Genomic DNA, 19,559 nt, shown 5'->3' with positions numbered 1-19,559 from the left:
GTACATACATATACATACATACTGTGTCTTCTGTATGTACAAGTCAAATTGTTAATGTAAACTGTAAACAAGAATACATACAGCAAATAGTGCTGGGGTACAGAATGAATGGGAATATAATTAGTCACCTTATAAACATGAAGTATGCACACACAGTACAAACCCACTTCATGTATACAGTATAAAGTAACTTCATACATTACCCATTTTTACATTTAAAACTATCTGAACCAAAAATCGATAAACCTAAAGTACAAATCTCTTAATACAAAACCACAATTGGGGCTAAGAACAGAATAAGCTACAGCCAGACATCTTTACTTAAGTGTGCTGGTTCTAAAAAAAGAAATTCTCTGGAAATGAACTATGTGTCATGACCCTGCATTGTCTAAGGGCGCGCTCACACTATCCTCCCGGACCGAGACCCGGACTTTAGGGTACTTGTCCCCCCTCCCTCTCCCCCCCGCGCCCCAGCCCCGTTTGTACTCACACTACCTGGGCCTCGGCCAATACTTCTTGCTGTCCATACGCCTTCAAGCCGTAACACGTCACACGCATTGATCGCGTGTGTGTGGCTTTGTTTACAAATCTTTCCATAGACCTCGGAGTTTTTGTGCGTCTTGTCGACTGTTTTTGAATATTTTCATCCGACCAAATCTGCAGTAAACACTCCACCTCCGCATCACACCAACATGAACCTTTCACCGCCATTGTTGTTGTTGTTAAATGTCCGCGCATGGTCCGTCCTTCTATTTACATGTCCGAACAGGCGGACATAACGCTACTGCCGTAGGGCTCGTGCTCGTGCTCGTACACGTGCGCACGCTCGTGCTCGTACATGTGCAAACGGCTCCGCTAAAGCCCACCTATTTCAAGCGGGCCGTGGAGGGCCAGCTGGCCCCAGTTGAGCGCGGAGCGGGTGCGCTCACACTACTTAAAGGTACTAGACTTTAGCTGAAAAACCGGTTTTGGCCGCGGCCAAAAGGACAGTGTGATCACGCTCTTAATGACTTCAAGTTTAAATGTTTCGTAATGTCATGTCTATGCTCTGTTCAGGTTTTGTCCAAGTGTATCAATATAGACCCTGTGGAATACAATCCCTTACTGCTTTTTTAAGAGGTGTTTTTGATACCAATTTTTCCTTCCCGATATCGATTCCCAAACTTGTGTATTGGTCAATACCGAGTATCGATACGATATCAGTATGTCAAAAAAATCGATATCATTATTCATTGTGTTATTGTGGATGTGATACGGTTGCTATCATTATTGTATGTCCGGGATCAGGTTAAACTTTTTGTCTTTGTCATAACAGAAAAAGAACAAAAATAAAGTTGTTTAAAGTAGATTTCTTTCAGGGCTAAATTACGTGGTATCGGATTGGTGCATACTTGTGTACTCACCAGTGCCGATCCCAGCATATGAGGCAGTGTTGGAGGTATTTCCAATACTGTCACAGCATTGGAAGAAATCTTTATTTAAAGGACCTACAAGAGGGCCATTTAGAAAAAACAAGACAACCCTGATGAAATCATTGGGTTAATTCTCAGACTTTTTCTGCACTTTAAAGAAGTTGAAAGAAAGTTGTCCTCTGCATTTACATATTTACTCTTTTATAATACATGCAAATCCCATCCATGTGAGCTATGTCTTTGACATAATACAGAAATAATGAACATTTGACATGAATATAACAACATGGCAACCCCTTTTGAGGAATAGAGAATTTTCTCTTATCTCATTAATTTATGTTGTTATTCATGTTATTATTCCTTTATTAATAAAAGAAAATGAGAAGTGAATAAATATATTAATGTTTAAAAAATAAGTACTTGTTCTACTAATTCTTCCTACAATACATTTTTAATTTTTTTTTCCTCTAGTTTATTTTATTCAAGAACAAAAATTCCTTCAACCTTAAAATCATAGGCAGGCTAACGCCTCGCTAAAGCCTCAGCTGAGCCTCGATCCAAGCCCTATGTGGCCTAGTGACTGTGCGGCTGCTAGCAGCACAGTGAGTAGCTTTGCTGGCTCTGCTGGGCAGGAGAAGAACAGGGAGAACGAAGGAGGAACAGGGGCGGAGAGATGAGCAGTGGGAAAAGAGAAAATAGATAGAGATCTGGATGTCTATCAGCACAGAGGCTTAGTTTACGGCTTCCTCCATGCCAGTAGACCTCAGGCCACAGATTGAGAGAAATTACCTAAATGAAATGGGTAAGTGAAATGAGTGGGTGAGTGTGGAGGCCATTTCCTTTCTTCTCTTGGGCCTTAGACAAGCAAAACATTTAAAAGATGGTGCGAGGGAAACGTTGGGAGTGACACACTGAAGGGTAGGCCTATATACGTCACAACTGCCTGCTGGAGGTGCTTCTATCACTGCAGGCTCAGAGAGGGCTGATGGTGTAATGTGTGCAAACCTAAACTGTCCCTGACCATCAACATACTCCAGCCTTTGCTGAAAGCTTACAAGACATAAAATAGTAACATGAATCATTCAGCAAGTATCACAATGAAGTGGTGACATCATGTCTGCTTACAGAAGCACACCAAACAACATCGGCCTTATTGCAGGTAGACAAAACAAACAGATTTGACAATGAGGTATCACATGCAAAACTAATGCTGAGTAACATTGTTTCAGAAAATGCAGAGGAGTTAGCCACAAAGAGTGTTCAAAGGCTTTTTTTCTATATCGCCCTAGCCAGGAGATGGCAGTACTTGACAAGACCAGTGTTGTTGTACTTTCTGTCCATTTTACGCTCACATCTACTCAGCTCTCCTGAAGCCAATGTCAGTTTCATCTATTTCAACTTCAGTTAGAATTTGATCTAAAGCAATGTACTGATGAATAAAGACATTCTTCAGACATTCCCATGGAGCATCAAGATATATGATTTTACTGTCATGTAGTTTGGAATTAATGTTAATATTATTATTAATATAATTTGATGTTATGATTCACATGATGTGCTTTGAACTAGAATTACAGGAACTTACAGGAATTACCAAACTTCTGTGTTTTTTAACAGTAGCATATCCCTACTATATGGATGCTTTTTGCTTGGGTTGCCTGAGTGTGGACTTGCAGTATAACACTACAGTATAGTACAGGGCACTGTCATTGTACAGTGTATAATTAATATAAAGTTAGTTAGGGTTAAGGTACGAGCATATGGCCCTAGTTTTTGTTGGGGGGGTTTTCTTACATTTTATTCCTTGCACACCTCATTTACTTTACAACTTTCAAACATGATGATGTAACACTCACCATCAGTTGTCTGTTTACAAGACAGAAAAAATCATGTGTTTGACACTTTGCAAGGACAAAATGTAAAATGACATAAAACATAAAACAAAACATAAACGGGCACTAGACATTCCAAACGATAGGAACTAGTTAAGAACAATTTTTTAAGCTCATTTGAAAGCTATGTAATATTTTGCAGTTGTATAGATGATCTGGTGCAATACAACTCTAACTCTTAGACACAATCACTCATGACAAATGATGTCTTTGGGAGTCCCATTCTTCAGATCAGGTTTCAATACTTTGAACTCATATTTAATATGACATGCTTATAGGCCACACTGCCAGAAAAATAATGGATTCATTGCTAAGTAAAACAAGAGAAGAGGCCAATGTGTTATCACATTGCTCAAGATTTTGTACTGTTTGAGGAATAAACGTTAATCTGAGGGATAATAAAATTGTCAAACTACTGTAATATTTTTTCATCTTTACAACAACTGGAGTGCAAGAGCAAGTGTGCTGCATCGGCAAAATAGTTCACCCCTTAGAACAATGCTGATGATATGCTGGTGGAGGATGGCTTTAGGATGGGGGAGGATGGGGGTGGTGGGGATTAAGGGAGCTGGTGTCAGGTCTGGAGTGACAGACAGAGGCTCTGGGACTCTGGGCGATTTGTGAGGTGATCTGTGAACAAATATTATGTGTACATCTGTGTGAGCCCTGGCAGGCAGAACCATCTGTTCCAGAGAATGTTTCACATACAGTATATGTGCATAAGTAGAGATGCCCCAATCCGATACCCTGATCGGATATCGGCTCCCATATTGACTAATCAGCTGGATCCGATATCGGATGAATGAGGCCGATTCAGAATTCCAACCCAGTCATTTCTTTATTAATATCATAAACAGCAATACAGTTACAGTGATCTAGTCGCTTCAATTCTATGTTTGCAAAACGGTTAGGGTTTTATATTCCATTTAAAAATATCTTTTTGCATTGCACTTTACATGGAAGTGTTATTTCTTTCTTTTTGCTGCTAATGTACACTTTGTTATTTGTTAATCAATAATATTAAGTACATTTATATCTCTGTTAATTTGTTCCCTTTTTTTAACAAGGCTAAATGTTTATATCAAGCCTGATGCCTTCACTCACATGAACAGGTATACGCTTCATTCATTCCACAGTAGTTGTACTGCTACTGAACACTGAAGACTAAACAGAAAAGTCAGTCAGTGTCAGGCCTTGATGGAAGTGTTATGTGATGGTGATCCATATTCTCCCGCTCCTCTGACATTGCTACAATGAATGATGTTCCCTGAAATGATTTAATAGACTACATTATCGTTTTGTTTTCACCAGATCTCAAATTAATTATCTTGTAATCACGCGAACAAGGAGGAAAATGACCTTCTTATCACAAGAAAACATAGGTATTATCTAATTATCATGGGAAGATGGAGGAAATAAAATGTATGTAATGTATGACCCTTTAGGGCTTCCTTACTAAAGGGTCATACATTACATACATTTTATTTTTATTTCCAGGCAGTCCTAACTGGATGAATTAGCTGACCATTCAAGGTAGAATTCTGCTATGTCAACTAGATAGCTATTCTTCCACATTAGCGAACATTACCCAACTAAAAGACCAATGTATTTCACATGTCAGTGTTTCCTCTAGGATTTGTATCAGCACTGGGTGAAAAGGGTTTGGTTGTACGACCAAAACACACATGCTGTGCCTCTGCTACACACACTCCAGCCTAAACCCCAGTGAAAGACGGTGAAGTTATGCAACAAACCATTCATCCATTGGCAAGAAAAAAATGATCAAGATATGTAAAAAGTTACACACAGGACGTTTAAAAAGGACCCAGAAATGCAAGGTACATTCCACAGAGCTTTTTAACAGTGTGCAATATATCTGTAAGCTTAGGCTACAGCTGTTTTGACAGCATTGTAACATTGACTCAGCCCCTGATATTATGACCAACATCTGGTGATGCATGCTCATTTCACACTTAACAAAACAACTGGCAGACACTGGTCCATACTTCCATGATGAGGCTAATGAGGACAGGCAGTCCTGACTGTACGCCAGCACAAGTAAGCTTCTGCATCGATGATGAGAATAGACCATTCCTAGTATTCCTCAACTGAGCTGTTGATGAGCAACAGCATTGACTAAATAAAATATATCTTCTCAACAGAAAAGTCTTTCATCCTTTCGAGAAGATGACACACAGGTTTTCTGAAGTGATTTACTTATTTTTTATGAGGGAAAAAAAGTAGAGCACTAGTACTAGCTTGACTACCCCACCGGACACATTGCATTAACATGCCTTTTTCCTTAACAAATACACTTCCTCCATATAAGACATTCAGACACAGGACGCATGTTAATAAAAGGTGTAAATGCGGTCTACGTATGAGAGCAGTAAGTGAACCCAACAGGCCAGTGAAGAAGTGCTAAGAGAAAAAAAGACTTGGCTGGATCAGAAACAAAACAACAGACAACTACATTTGAAGAGTTTAATTTGGTACGGCAATGTAATGTGGGCACATTTCTTAATGTGGTAATGCCAACTGAATATGAATATGATCCTAAACTGCTTCAACATAACCTATTATGAATGAAGGACAAAAAATAACTCTTTTTAATGATCATGTGTGATCATTCTCTAATCTGTAGTAGAGACAGGCCCAGCAAACATTGGATGTGAAGGTGCATCTCTGTGTGATCGTCCCTTAACACGTCCTCTTATTTTAATTAGAATATTGTTGGTTGTGATTAGTTTGCAAGACCTTTTCTTCTGTTACAAAGAGTTTAGACCTTCACAGATTACTGACAGGTCAAGTAAATAGAATTGGGGACCAGGTTCCTGAACCATGTTCATTTTCCATTTTCCCATGGGACCATGCTGGTTCTCCCCACTTACATTCAGTGTCTCAAGCTTCTGACTGGAACTGGAGCTACATTTCCATAAAGTAATAGTCACAACTTATATTGCAAATCATTTTTCAAGTAATCGACCTGTAAAAATGTTGGGAGCCATGTATTTTTGAAAACATACAGTATATGTTGGTATTCTTTTGGAGATAACAACAAACAGATCAGACACGTTGCTAATGTTTTCTTACCTATAAGGCCATAAGAAAGGAACTTATTGACAGAAGTAAGGGCAAGGCCTGTGATTGGTCCAGTGGTGTCCTCAGAGCGGACCACTTCAAGGAAGGGCCTCAGATAAACGTTGGGTTCAACATCTGACAGCTCTGAAGGAGAAACACACACACACAGTCATGTAAACACAACATGATATCAAGGGAATCTAACTTTTGGGTAACTTTAGACCAAACCATATTCATCCATATAGGATGCAGTTTGACTCATTACAGAACAGACAGTTTAAGACAACCGATCATCATAAATACAATTCTCAAGGAAGCACTGAAAAAAAGAAGATTAGAAACGATTTATGAAGTCAAACCAGAAAACCTCATTCAAAATCCCACTGACACTTGGAAATACTAATAATTAAAACTCATGTCATGGAACAGAGCATTTCTCAGCAGTTCGTTGGGGGTAGTTCTTTTTCTAAAAAAGTACCGTACCTTAATCGTTATTAATGTTTTTAGTGGCCTTTTCACCATATCTCATAACCCCCCTAGATGTCCGTGGGGCAGGAGAGGGAGACGGTCAGAAGCCCCTTTCACTCAGAGATTTTGTAATCTTCTGAAAATTCAGGATTCTTCAGTAATCAACAGGAAGGGTCACCATTACACACACTGTACCAAGCAATGGTACGTAAGCACCTGAACCAACCCACATTACAAAGGATCTTTGAGAAACTGATTTAAAGGAACAGTTCAACAATTTTGGAAAAATGCTTACTCACTTTCTTACTTCAAGATAATAACTTTATGTATGATTTTCAATAGTAATAGTAGACCATAGAGACTGTGTCCGTCCAAAGTTAGAAGATAGAAAAGTTAAGAAATAAGTGCTAAAGCTGATCAAATAAGCCAGCTAGAAGTCCTGGGACAACCGTGAGAAGGTGGCTGTGGTCTACTTCTGTCTCAAGTGAAAAATCTATTGTTTCAAAAATCTGCCACTTACTTTGGTGATCCAATGAATTTTCCTCTGACAACTGAGGTTGACATTTCACAGTGAGATGTCTCTTGCCACAAAATTTGGTTGAGACTTGAACTAGTAACTTAACTTTTTATTTTACCAGAAATCAGGTCAAGGTTTCATTGTCCAATACTAGGGTTGGGCGGTATGGCCCAACAGTGATATCACAATATTTCACGATAAGGATATTATTGAAGATATCACATAAATACAGATTTCTTTTTTCAAGAATGTAGTATTAGTTCAATAGGCCAGCATGAATGTAATAATTTGCCTTCAACATATCCAGTAAAAACTAACAGTCTGTATCAAATATTACAGCTCCATTTGGAGCGTTCCATTTGTGTGTGAGTGACTGTGTGAGACCTCGTATGTGTGTCTGGCACCTTTAGGAAAAAGGCAGCCTCTGTTACCACACACACAATGTGTTAAGCACATTAGGAGTCCACTGATGCACAGGACATTTAACAGTTTTTTCAGGGGCAGATTTTAAAGCTTGTTCAACACATTCTATGATAAGTGTGGACAGACAGCGTCAATGTGACGCAATAGTCTGAGGCTTGCGCGCTGCTGAGCTCTCCTCTCAGATTTTTTTGGCGCACTTCGTATTGAACTGTGTGTTTATTCTTCAGGGGGCTGAATAAATTCAACGCATTTCCACCTTTGGTCACAGGCTGTAAACAAGTCTTACACAACTGTGGTTTGAGCCACATCTGCTCTTTTAAAACCAAAATATTTCCACACTGTCAAAGTGGCTCCTTTTTAAGTTAACTCCAGCGGCACAATTGATTGCCGTCTCCGTCCGCCATGTCTGTTAGGTTGTTGCTCACAGCCGCCAAGGCTCTGGAGGGAGGCTAGGACACCAATCAACGACGCCAGCGCTTTGAGGGTATGACGCATGTGCAGTGGAACTGGAGCTGCACTGTTAGAGGGTTCCAGCAGAATTAAAGTGGTGGTTTCTGCTCAGGTGCTGTTTAGGTGTGCTTGGGCCGTTTATTCTTCTCTTTCTATAATAGTGCACCAAATATTGAGCCTGATGGCAATTGCAGACCAGATTTAACTGCACGTGTCATAACCCCAAAGCACCCCCATTTTTGTTTTATGACTCAGCCTACTAGTCTTCACAGCCGCAGCATAAGGGTGTGACGTCATTACGCCGCCGACTCATAATATGGCGATTTTCATATTTGCCCCGGGATCTGATATTATCCCGGATTTATCGTTAACAATAGGATATAGCATACCCCTACCCAATACTTTGATTTATGACCGAATACCTGCAAAGCTAATGGCATATCACTCAAACTAAACTAGACCTACGTGTTAGTACAGCAAACGTTAACATGGTAACACTAGATGAAGATGGTGAGCATGGTCAACAATATACTTGCTAAACAATATTTAGAGCATGTTAGCATGCGGATGTTAGCTGCTGTACAGTCTCACAGAGCTGCTAGTGTGGATACAGACTCTTGTTGAAAGTAGTAAGTCGTAAGTAATTGAAATTAACTGATTTCAACTGCATTTTTAAAATAGTTTAGAACTAGAAAAACAACAAACAACTTAGTTATGAATAAATAAAATCAACATTTATTTCTAAACTAAAAACAACAGAAAAATATCTATCAGAAGTAAACCATAATCCTCGACATAAGCGTAAATAAGCCACACCAATTAAATCCTACAGTTTATTGAATCCAGCTGCAGAGCAGAGCAAGATGCAGCAGATCTTCCTCTGTAATCAGTTCCCAGAGAAGGGAGCTTTGCTGGGCATTCGACTCTGGGAAACCACCTTTGGCCAATCCACCCTCACTTCAATAGTGTCTCTCTTTCTCTGGATAATTCAGAAAGAAATGGGGTCAAGAGGGGGAAGCAAAAATACAAAACAGGTAAAACAACAACGGGGTAAATTAGGGGAGTCACGCATGCCGCTGTGAAATGCTGTTCCGGAGGAGTGCTTGCCACACCAATACCGTGAGGATTATGGCTTTCTTAAAAGCAGCTCTACTCCACACAAGAAAAAAACAACTTAGACATCAAAACCTAGGACAACCAATTTCCAAAAGTGCACTTGTGACCGCTGTGCTTAAGCGTGTGATATCCAATACCCCTGCAGCTTGTTAAGAAATAAAATATGACATAATCTGAAAATTTACAAACTCACTTTATCAGCCACCAGGTCACTTTTAGGCCTCACTTTTAAATGCAAATCTCTTCCTTGCTGCTTTATTGAATATTTTTTCATCTGGTGTTTTATTTTAGTAACTGTTAAATCTGAAAGCTTGGAGCAGTTTTTGGTTCAAAGGGTGACACAGAGTGTAAATGAAACAACTACTGCACAAGCAAGAAACACTTTTCCCTGCGAAAGATGTAATAAAAACATAAACTTGTGAATTAAACAAAATAAAAAATCAGCGTTAAAGCGAGAAAGCTGTGCTGGTTGGACCTGTCCATCACCTGCCAGAAAACTTCATAAAGAGGGTTTTTGTGTCCTATTACTTTACAGTGTAGTAAGGGTGGAAGGAGGCTGCTCAAATGAATCTGTCAATGGATCCTGATGAAGACTTCATCAGAGGCGATCACCCTGTAAGTGCTATGGCTGCGTTCTCAAAGACCACAGATTGGAAAACTCAATTGTGTTATATTGATCGAGCTGGCCATCGGTGAACACAGGGCTAACTGGAGTGGTCTGTCGGTGGCCACCAGCAATCTTCTTAAATAAAGTCTAAATGCAGGCTCTGTACCTTAACTCAATCTCCGGGGCTTGTGAGGTGGAGTGAAAATAACGACGGCTGCTCTCTAACCAGGTTAACCTCTGGCTGACATTGACCAAAATAAAATATATTTAAAAAAAAGCAAGATTAAAGCAGCTCACCCAGGCGTGCATGTTGCAATCTAAGGGCTGGGTTTGCTGGCTACAAGTCCTGATATAAGAGTGTATACAAGTCCAACTTTAGTTCAGCTTAATTGGTAAAAGAAAAAGAAAAGAATAGGTTTGTGAAATGAGCCCATTATGATTCACCATGTCCCTAATCCTATCTACCTTTACCATGCTGGAGCTCCATCGTTCTGCTCATAGCTGTAGTGAGAGTATCCAGCCATGTGTGGATTACCTCTTCAAATGACGCCAGCAACAAGAATGAGGAGATGGCAGGGGTGAACCTTTGCCCCCAGGAGAGCACCTCGGGATGAGGCTGGCTCACCACAAAACAGAAGCCATCTTTAACACATGCACATCTATTGGCAGTGGAGCAGAAAGGCTTAGAACACAGGGAGCAACAGCAGGGCTGCAGATGCACCTTATTGTTCAGACAAGAGAAAAAGAAACTGTGCAAGAAAGATCAAGAAATGAAACACAAACAATGTCTACACCCAACCAGACCATCTCAATTGAAAACAGGCAAATACTTTAAAGTAGAGGTTCTTAGCACTAGGAACAAAATAACCTTTTTAAACATACAATATGTACTTTTCTGTCACTATCAAGAGACTTTTTGATGAAATTGTGTAGCATGGAATCATGGGAGTTGTTGTCTTTGTTCTAACTGATGTGACTGAGTCAGAAATAATGTCCATGGATGATGTATTAAAGTAACGTTACGTTTAACCATATCATGCCATTCTATTGAAACAGGCACAGTGTTTCCCTGACAATCCGATTTCATTTGTGGTGATAGCTGACCAGTTAGTGAGCAAGCAAGCTAGCTAATATTAGCCAGCAGCCAGATAGCTACAGCTCCGCTGTATGGGTCTTGTGTTAGTTGCTTCGTAACATTAGCAGATACAGCCAGGCGCAAGTCGCAGCTTCAGAAGTCTGATCCTAAGCCGCCTCCCTAACTTACTGTAGCCAGCCTTATGTTGCGTTTTTAATTGTGGGGTAGCCTATCGCTGTTGTTCATGGTCAAAACAATCATCCTAAAAAAACATTTATGAGCGCATTGATATCTGTTGCAACTGTACAGTTTAGCCACAAAGCAGAGGGGTTAAAGGTTATAGGATGCCACTGACAGGTGACAAAAGGACAAGCTCCCTGTCGTAAATTACGGATTTCGTTGGGTTTGCATATTGTTGGAAACATTTGGGATGTCAGCTGGGATCGGCTCCAGCACCCCCCGCGACCCCGACCCCGGGATAAGTGGTTGAAGATGAATGAATGAATAAGTACACAATTTAACAAAATACATAACATAGTAGGGGTGTGACGAGACCTTCAGCTCACGAGAGGATATACGATACGATATTGAGAGATAACGAGACAAGATTTTAACACTGTTTTTAACTTTGAATATTTTCTTGATTTTGATTTCAGCAGAGAGCTGTGGTGGTGCCGCAGGTGTCTATGTATAGTGCTTGTGTTAGCCACAGTGTAGCCTGCGGTACTCACGGCAGTAAAGTATAGTATAGATTAGAGATGCACCAATCCAATACCCTGATCGGATATCGGCTCCCATATCTACTAATCAGCTGGATCAGATATCGGATGAATGAGGCTGATTCAGAATTCCAACCCAGTCATTTCTTTATTATTATTATCATAAACAGCAATACAGTAACAGTGATCTAGTCACTTCAATTCTATATTTGCAACAGCAACAGTTAGGGTTTTATATTCCATTTTAAATCTGTTTGCAGTGCACTTTACATGGAAGTGTTATTTATTTATTTTTGCTGGTAATGTACACTTTGTTATCTGTTAATCAATAATATTAAGTACATTTATATCTGTACAAGTCCAAGACCGGGGGGGGCTCGCCTTCCTGCCGTACTTTTGAACATATGAACCGTATCTACACTGACTGATCAGCTCAGTCTGTGTGTGTCACCTGCAACTTCACTCACTGGGCGGAGAAATAAAGTCAATGAATCGGTTAGCCACTGTTTATTTCTTGAAAACGTTTTTGGTTTAGTAAATGTCTGTCAGCTGGTGAAGGCAGATTATACAGCAGCTGTCACTCGACTCAGGAGCTGCCGACAGACGGCTGAGAACGATGCCTTCTCTCTACTCATCACGTACAGAGGCTTCTGGTCAGTCAGGTGCCAACACTGTGACTAAATTTTGTAGCCTGATTTTAAAGAAGCTGCCGAGCTCACGTGTCACGTGTTACGTGTAACATGTACTGTGTAACGTGTTTGTGTTACGGTGCTGACGGCACTATCTCACATCGCTCACTGCTTACGCATTGTTTGTGTCTTATCTGTCACTCTGTTGCTTCTATTTTAATTTTGCATATCTTGTGGGAAATTATCTCGTCACATCCCTATAACATGGGTTTAGTCATTTTTAATATGAAGATGATACGTATTATATTTTTAAATGGCTTATATGGCAGAAACAGAGAACTGCAATTGGATGACACTGGCACTGCAACTGAGTAACTTCCTTGTCTTTCAAAAGCAAGTTTATCAAAAAACACAATATTGTCCAACTAGTACGAGAACATTGCAAAGCTTATATGCATATGTATATGCAGTAGTGTAACACAAAATCAGGGCTCTGCAGGGCATTTTCTTTGTACATGCTGGTGATATTTACAGCGGAAGAAAGAATGATTTATGTATGTGCACCTGTCCTGTATGGGTGAGTCTCAGCACTGATTCCCAGGTATCATACGATTCAAGTTTTAATGCAAACTTTTTAAAGAAATTATTCATCAGGCATCCACTCAAAACTAGTGATATACTGTAGTTCCTGTATATTTATAACTATAAAACCTGATGGTGATTGGTATTCATTTTAAATGGTTGAACTTTAACAATGCCCATAAAATAACAGATCCATATTCAAATGAGTTGTGTGTTCTTAACATCTAAATTAACTGGGCATTTTATATTAAGCTGTGTGTGTGATTGCCAGTCATATCTCCTTTTTGTTAATTTCTATTCTGATGTACAATGAGACTAAACATGCTGAGAGAGATTCTTTGTGTCTGATGCTGTACAAATAAAAAGCCAATTTAAGCGGTTGGAATGTGTGCATCAGTGTGAGCTGTTTGCTTGTATGATGGAGGGACAGAAAGTCATTTTGATCAAGGTATAGTGGACTAATAGGCAGGAGGGAAGCTATTCACAAAGAAATATCAACACCGCAGCCGCTGGGTTAGACAAACAAATTTGTCATTGATTCTTTAAAACCATAAAAGGATGAAGAAGTGAATCTGCTAGTCTATGTGTCACATATTGTACAGTGATAAAGACCTCTGCTTCAACTGTCCTGACCATGGCATGTGACCTTTATCATGATTCATCAGCACAAGTCATTCAAACAATCTAATTTTCAAACCGTCATCTACCAAATTACCATCAGACAATGCATTTTTCACTATTTCCGATATTTTATAGACCAAATGATGAATTGATTCATCTAAAAAAGAATTGATGGATTAATCAATAATGAAAATAATTGTTAGTTGCAGCCTTAAAATAAACCTTTCTGAAACACCAGTTGTAGTAAATGCTGCATGACCTGCAAGTCACCAAAATGGGATTTCCCCACATAGGTCCATGTAGCTCATCCTTCTAATGGATGAGTTGCCGGACTTTATATTACAACCTTACAAAATTGAACTGTTTGTAAAAAGTAATTGTGAAGAAGAAGCCAACTATCATCCTAAAATACATTTATGAGCACACTGATCTCTGTTGCAACATCCTTTTGCTTTTCACAGTCTGGAGAGTACCAGAACAACAAGTGTAATAGCAAATTATAAGCCTCACAATTATATCATTTATATTTATACCATTCAAATATCTTTTATAGATTATGGTCTCTTGCTAATAAAAATAAGAAAGATGTAGTGAAAGCATGTATGATTTGTGGACAGTGATTGTAAAACACACTGTAGACCCTTTGTTCTGTGAACATTTTAGACCACTAACAGATAAAGATTCAAAAGTGGTTCTGACACAGCCAGACATGTATAAAATCAATGCATTCATGTGCAGATACCAGTAGAAGGAATCAATCAAGAAACTACCTTGTCCAGCTGTAACATCACTGCAGTACACCTGTGCGCACGGCACATGCACACAAATCTCAACTGCAACACTGACCCACAATTGATAAGCCTTCAGTGAAAATGGACAAAACTAAATGACACATTCTATTAAGGTGCAGCAGAGGCAGAGAGAGGGGGAGCAGTAGATGAGGGAGGGTGAATCCCCCCTCTGACCAACACAGCGGCCCAAAACCAAACACTGATGGTTATTGATCTGGACCTGCTGCTGCTAAAGCTGCTAAAATTAAAGAGTCAGGGTCCTTGGTTGAAATGCTGAGCTGAAAGGCAACGATTTAACAAGACCAACAAGGCTAAATGAAATCCAGGGAGAGTTCTGCTGTTCATCTGCTGAACAAAGTCTTGCATGACAGTATTTTTATCCATCTGTCGGGAGAATTTTGATGAATGTCAGCTCGCCTTAGCCCTTAGCCCCCACCCTGGTTTCATTCATTCTTCTTCTGCCCTCAGTCCCTGTATTCTCCTGAATGAAATTGACACTTGTTGAAGGGGGCAATTAGGATGAAACAATGCTATGGAGCTCCATATGGTCATTTCATTGGGCCACAGTGGTATTTTATAGACACTTGAAACAATGCCTCTGCACAACCTAAACAGGCAATTTGAAAGCCCCAGAGAAATTAAAACTTTCTTAAATGCTTGGGAGGACGGCTTTAATGGCTACTGCAGGGGAATATTTCCTAAAGGGCTACATGGAATATAGTTTGCATTTACAAGAACACGGTTACCGGCTTGCTAAAGAAGCAGAGAACCAATAGCCTTACAAGCACTAATAAGCATCTAAACCTAAACAATCTCTAAAAGTGCTTTCACACCTCCCTTGTTTGGTCTTGACTGTCAGTCTTTTCAGTTTGCTCAGAACCAAAATAACAGATCTGAAACCAGACCAAACAGCCCAACTAGATCCGACGAATAGAGGTTGTCTCAGATCAACTCGAACCATAGTCTGGTTCTTTTTAAGTGGGAAGGCATTGTTTTGATGGTTCAGTTTTGTGGACCACATGAAATTGTGGCAGGCCAGCATCATGTTGTAAGAGCAAAGAAGCTCCAATAAGGAATAACTCAGTGCTGAAAGTATGTGTATGTAACAAGTGTGTGGTTGAGCAAGAGGGAGAGTTACGGTGGATACGCTCAGAGCAGACAGCAGCTGTTGATTAGAGCAGAGAATAAATTAGCAGTTAAATGTACAGTGCAGGTTTATGCTCATCTCTGAATAAATTCTCTAGCTCTCCATGACCCAAGAAAAGTGTCTTGCTTCTCAACAATGCAACAAAACTAAATAAGCTATGGAGGGCTGCCCCCTTATAGTCGACCAATCGTTAATCAACCAGAAAGATAATTGGTCGGACCCGATTTCAATGGGGGCTTGGTCTAAAATATATATATATATTTTAAAAAATTAACTTTATTAGGAAAAAAATCTTAATCCTATATGGTTCGACCGTGTAGAAATTTATTTTTGAAAGGACAGACAGGAAGTGGCTACCACACTGCAGCAGTCCACGTTAGTTTGTTTTCTATTGCTTTTGTTTGTCAGTGAGAGCGGCTGTAGCCTTGGCACTTTTCTTGAATTTCCCCTCAAGACTCCTGGCAGCAGTTATGGCTCCACAGAGTGGATCTTGTTTCAGAGCCACATTTATGCACAACTGCAAAATGTTGCCAGCACAACAAACTCCCCGTAAGTTTCCCCAGGACGGGTCTTGTGCCAGATTTGCAGCCCACAGAACCATACTAGCTGCATTGTCGTATACGACTGCAACCTTCTTCTCTGCAGTGATCTCAAATATTGCCGTTACCTCACCAAGTGGCTCCGCTATGTTGGCAGTGTGGCTCACCTGCAGCATTTAGTTTCCAGCACGTGAACAAACTTGGTTATTTTTATTCTCATATTATGAGCTATGACAGCATGGGGAAGGCAATACAAATTTTTAGGGTGCAGTTAGGGGTCCCCTTTCAATGCGCTCTCATAAACGTGTATGGCAGTTTCTGAAAAGATTCCTATCATACGGGAAATTAAAGCTGGTATACCGGTTCTTCATGCTATGAACAGTAACAGCACCTGGGGTTTACTCATGGAGCCTCTCTCTGCCATGATGACATGTCTAATGCTGCACTGCTAACAAATCAGTGTGTGAGTGTGACCAAGAACAATCCTGCCCATTGTGCAAAGACAGGCACTGAGGAAGACATGGTTTGGGATGCTGCCATTAATGGCTTGATAACCTTATTTTAGATATTATTTGCGCAGTAATCCAGACCAAAGCAGTGAATCAGGGAAATAAAACAGTTTTTCTCTTTTTCATCTCTTTATAAATGCAGCTGTAGAAAGTGTCTCACTTTCTCTGTCCTCATCTATATTTTATAATGCTACAAATGATATCCATCTACGGAAAAAAAAGTCATGACACAAAATGGTGACTTAACGTGACATAAATTACACTGCAGACAATTACACAACTGCAGCCCTTATTCTAATCATGGTAAAAAAAAAAAAAGCTGAAGACCAGACAAGCATGCAGTGCTGGTGGCAACTTCTGACCGAAAGAGCTCTGTTCACATTGTTTTTCGGTGTGGAATAACTTCAGATTGCAGCTCAATTACGAACATCCACACGCATTTAAAAAGGCACCACTCAGGTGTTACTATCCCCTTTACTGTGAAACAAACCAAGCTGTGCAAACCCAGCTCCAGAAACTATTGCATCAACCCCTACCTGGGAACAGGCAAATGCCATAACCTAAGTTCATGCTGCAGTTGTAATTATTTAAGAAGTATTTTATTTATTGGAGAATTTCAGCGAGATTTCTTATACATTTTATTTGTATGTTTCATACTGACAGCTAAACTGTTTAACTGTTGTGTTTAATTGTTTACCAATGAAACGTATGTTCATTCTGACGAACATGCAGTTTTTTCATTTTCCCCCTTGACTATGAACCGTAATGTCCTGTACGTGCTGTGACTTGAAAACCAAGGGATGTACCGAACGGTGACTTTAAGGCAAGGCATCTTTATTTATAGAACGCATTTCATACCAAGGCAACTCAATGTTCTTTACCTAAAGACAAAACATTTTTTTTAAAACAAAAAACACATTTAAAAGCAGGAGCAAAGAAGAATAAAAAGCAAAAGAAAAGAAAATGGGTAATGTTTAAAGTTATTAAAAAGAGCTCAGCTATAAGCACATGAACAGAGAAATGTTTTTAACCTGGATTTCGAAGTGCTCACAGGTGGGGCTGATTTCAGATCTGCTGGTAGTTTGTTCCAGTTGTGTGCAGCATAACAGCTAAATGCGGCTTCACCACGCCTAGTTTGAACTCTGTGCTCCACTATCTGACCTGAGTCTGTAGATCTACTGGGTTTATACTCTACTAACATGTCCTTCACGTATTCTGGACCAGAACCATTCAGTGATTTGTAAACCAGTGGCAGAACTTTAAAATCTATTCTGTAGCTGACTGGGAGCCAATGTAAGGTCTTAAGAACTTGGGCGACATGATCTGATCTCTTTGTTATGGTTAAAACTCCAGCTACAGCGTTCTGAATGAGCTGCAGCTGTTTGATCCTTTTTTGGGGGAGTCCTGTCAGAATACCTATACAGTAGTCCAGTCTATTGGAGATGAAAGCATGAATCAGCTTCTCCTGATCAGTTTGGGACATAAAACCCTTAATTCTGGATATGTTCTTAAGTTGATAAAAGGCTGATTTGGGGACTGATTTGATGTGGCTGTTGAAGGTCAGATCTGAGTCTATCAGCACGCCAAGGTTTCGGACTTGGTCATTAGTTTCTGAAGACAGTGACTCAAGGTGTTTACTGACAGCAATCCTGTTTTCTTTATTACCAAAAACAATGATCTCAGTTTTTTCTTGATTTAACTGAAGGGAATTTAGGTTCATCCAATTTTTGAACATAATGACTCTATTGGACTGCAGTCATCTGGAGACAGTGCAAGATATATCTGTGTCATCTGCATAACTATGATAGTTTACATAAGAATTCTGGTGCTTTAGTGCACCATTACACCCCTATTACGCACTATAATCCTTTTTTAATCCCCATTGCTGTTATTGTGTCATATTGTATAATATCTTTAAATATGACCTTTTGCAATATCAAATCCCTGGTCTGAAAGGGCTGGGCCATGAATCAAATTACATTTACAGTAATTTTGCTAGTCAAGGGATTACTCTTCAGCCTGTGGAAACATTTGTGTAATGACCTCTGTGGCTCTGGAGAATCTGTGTCAAAAAAACCCTGCTGATGTCATCAGCTACTGGTATTAGTACATTCTGACGAATCATTTTGAAACTGTCTTATGTGCGTACCAGAACTTTATAATTGTGCAGCCTTAAAAAAACTTTTATTTTTACCACTTTAATTCAGCTAATTCAGCAATTTTTAAAATCCCTGTGAAAATGGAGTTATAGTCTAAGTAATTTAAGATACACTTAAAAGTAGACTGTCTTGAGTCATAACAGTCCTGTAAACTGCAGCATGGATAATTAAACTATATTTAGTTCTTTGTATACAAAAATAACAACATAAATAACAACATAATAAAATGCAAAGGGCATGGCAAAGGAAGCCACCGCACATTAAAATTAAAGTCAGCTGTATATGCTTGCTTCAATATTTAAAAAATATCTCAAGACAGGGAAATACAATTTACATATTACAGATAAAAAAAACATGGAAGAAAAATTAATAAAATCAAGGATTACAGTATTTATACTGCTGTACTGAGTCAAAGAAATTGTTTCAGATTTTGATTTTTCATCAGAAATGAGACTGACTGAAGTGAAGCAGAAAGGCTGTTCCATATATAACTGGTGTAGCAGTTTAAATGACTGTTGTGACGTGGTTGGTTCTGGCTACCTTCTAGTTAATCTTGTCATCACATTTACAATCACTTATATGAGCTCTTTGCTTGTATGTTTTTGGTGAGATATTATCTAGGCTTAGCAGAGGTAGAGTGTGGAGATTCTATTTTGTTCAGTCTGCCCATGATGCCATACAACCACCTAGCTAATGCTAACAGCAGCTGCATGGAGGTATCAGGTTGATGGGCGCAAATTAATTACGGAGCTGATTTTGTTCCTGCTGAAAATTATTAAATTGGATGAGATTACAGATTATCGAATCCCCGGTTCTGTCAGG

At 39.5% G+C, this 19,559-nt stretch overlaps 1 protein-coding gene across 2 annotated transcripts in view; it reads right to left on the bottom strand.

Moving 5' to 3' along the window:
- The window catches only part of gbf1 (golgi brefeldin A resistant guanine nucleotide exchange factor 1), a 136,956-nt gene that overhangs the window by 67,627 nt on the left and 49,770 nt on the right, over positions 1–19,559 (bottom strand). For both annotated transcript variants that reach the window (XM_083922922.1, XM_083922923.1), the window contains exon 4: positions 6,398–6,529. In XM_083922922.1, the coding sequence (XP_083779048.1) occupies positions 6,398–6,529 (132 nt within the window). The remainder of the gene's footprint in view (positions 1–6,397; positions 6,530–19,559) is intronic.

The sequence above is a fragment of the Echiichthys vipera genome (genome assembly GCF_963691815.1).
Source record: "Echiichthys vipera genome assembly, chromosome: 11".
NCBI classification, from domain to species: Eukaryota; Metazoa; Chordata; class Actinopteri; order Perciformes; family Trachinidae; genus Echiichthys; species Echiichthys vipera.
The sequence above is the reverse complement of the archived record's forward strand: the minus strand, read 5'-3'. Positions and strand labels throughout refer to the sequence as shown.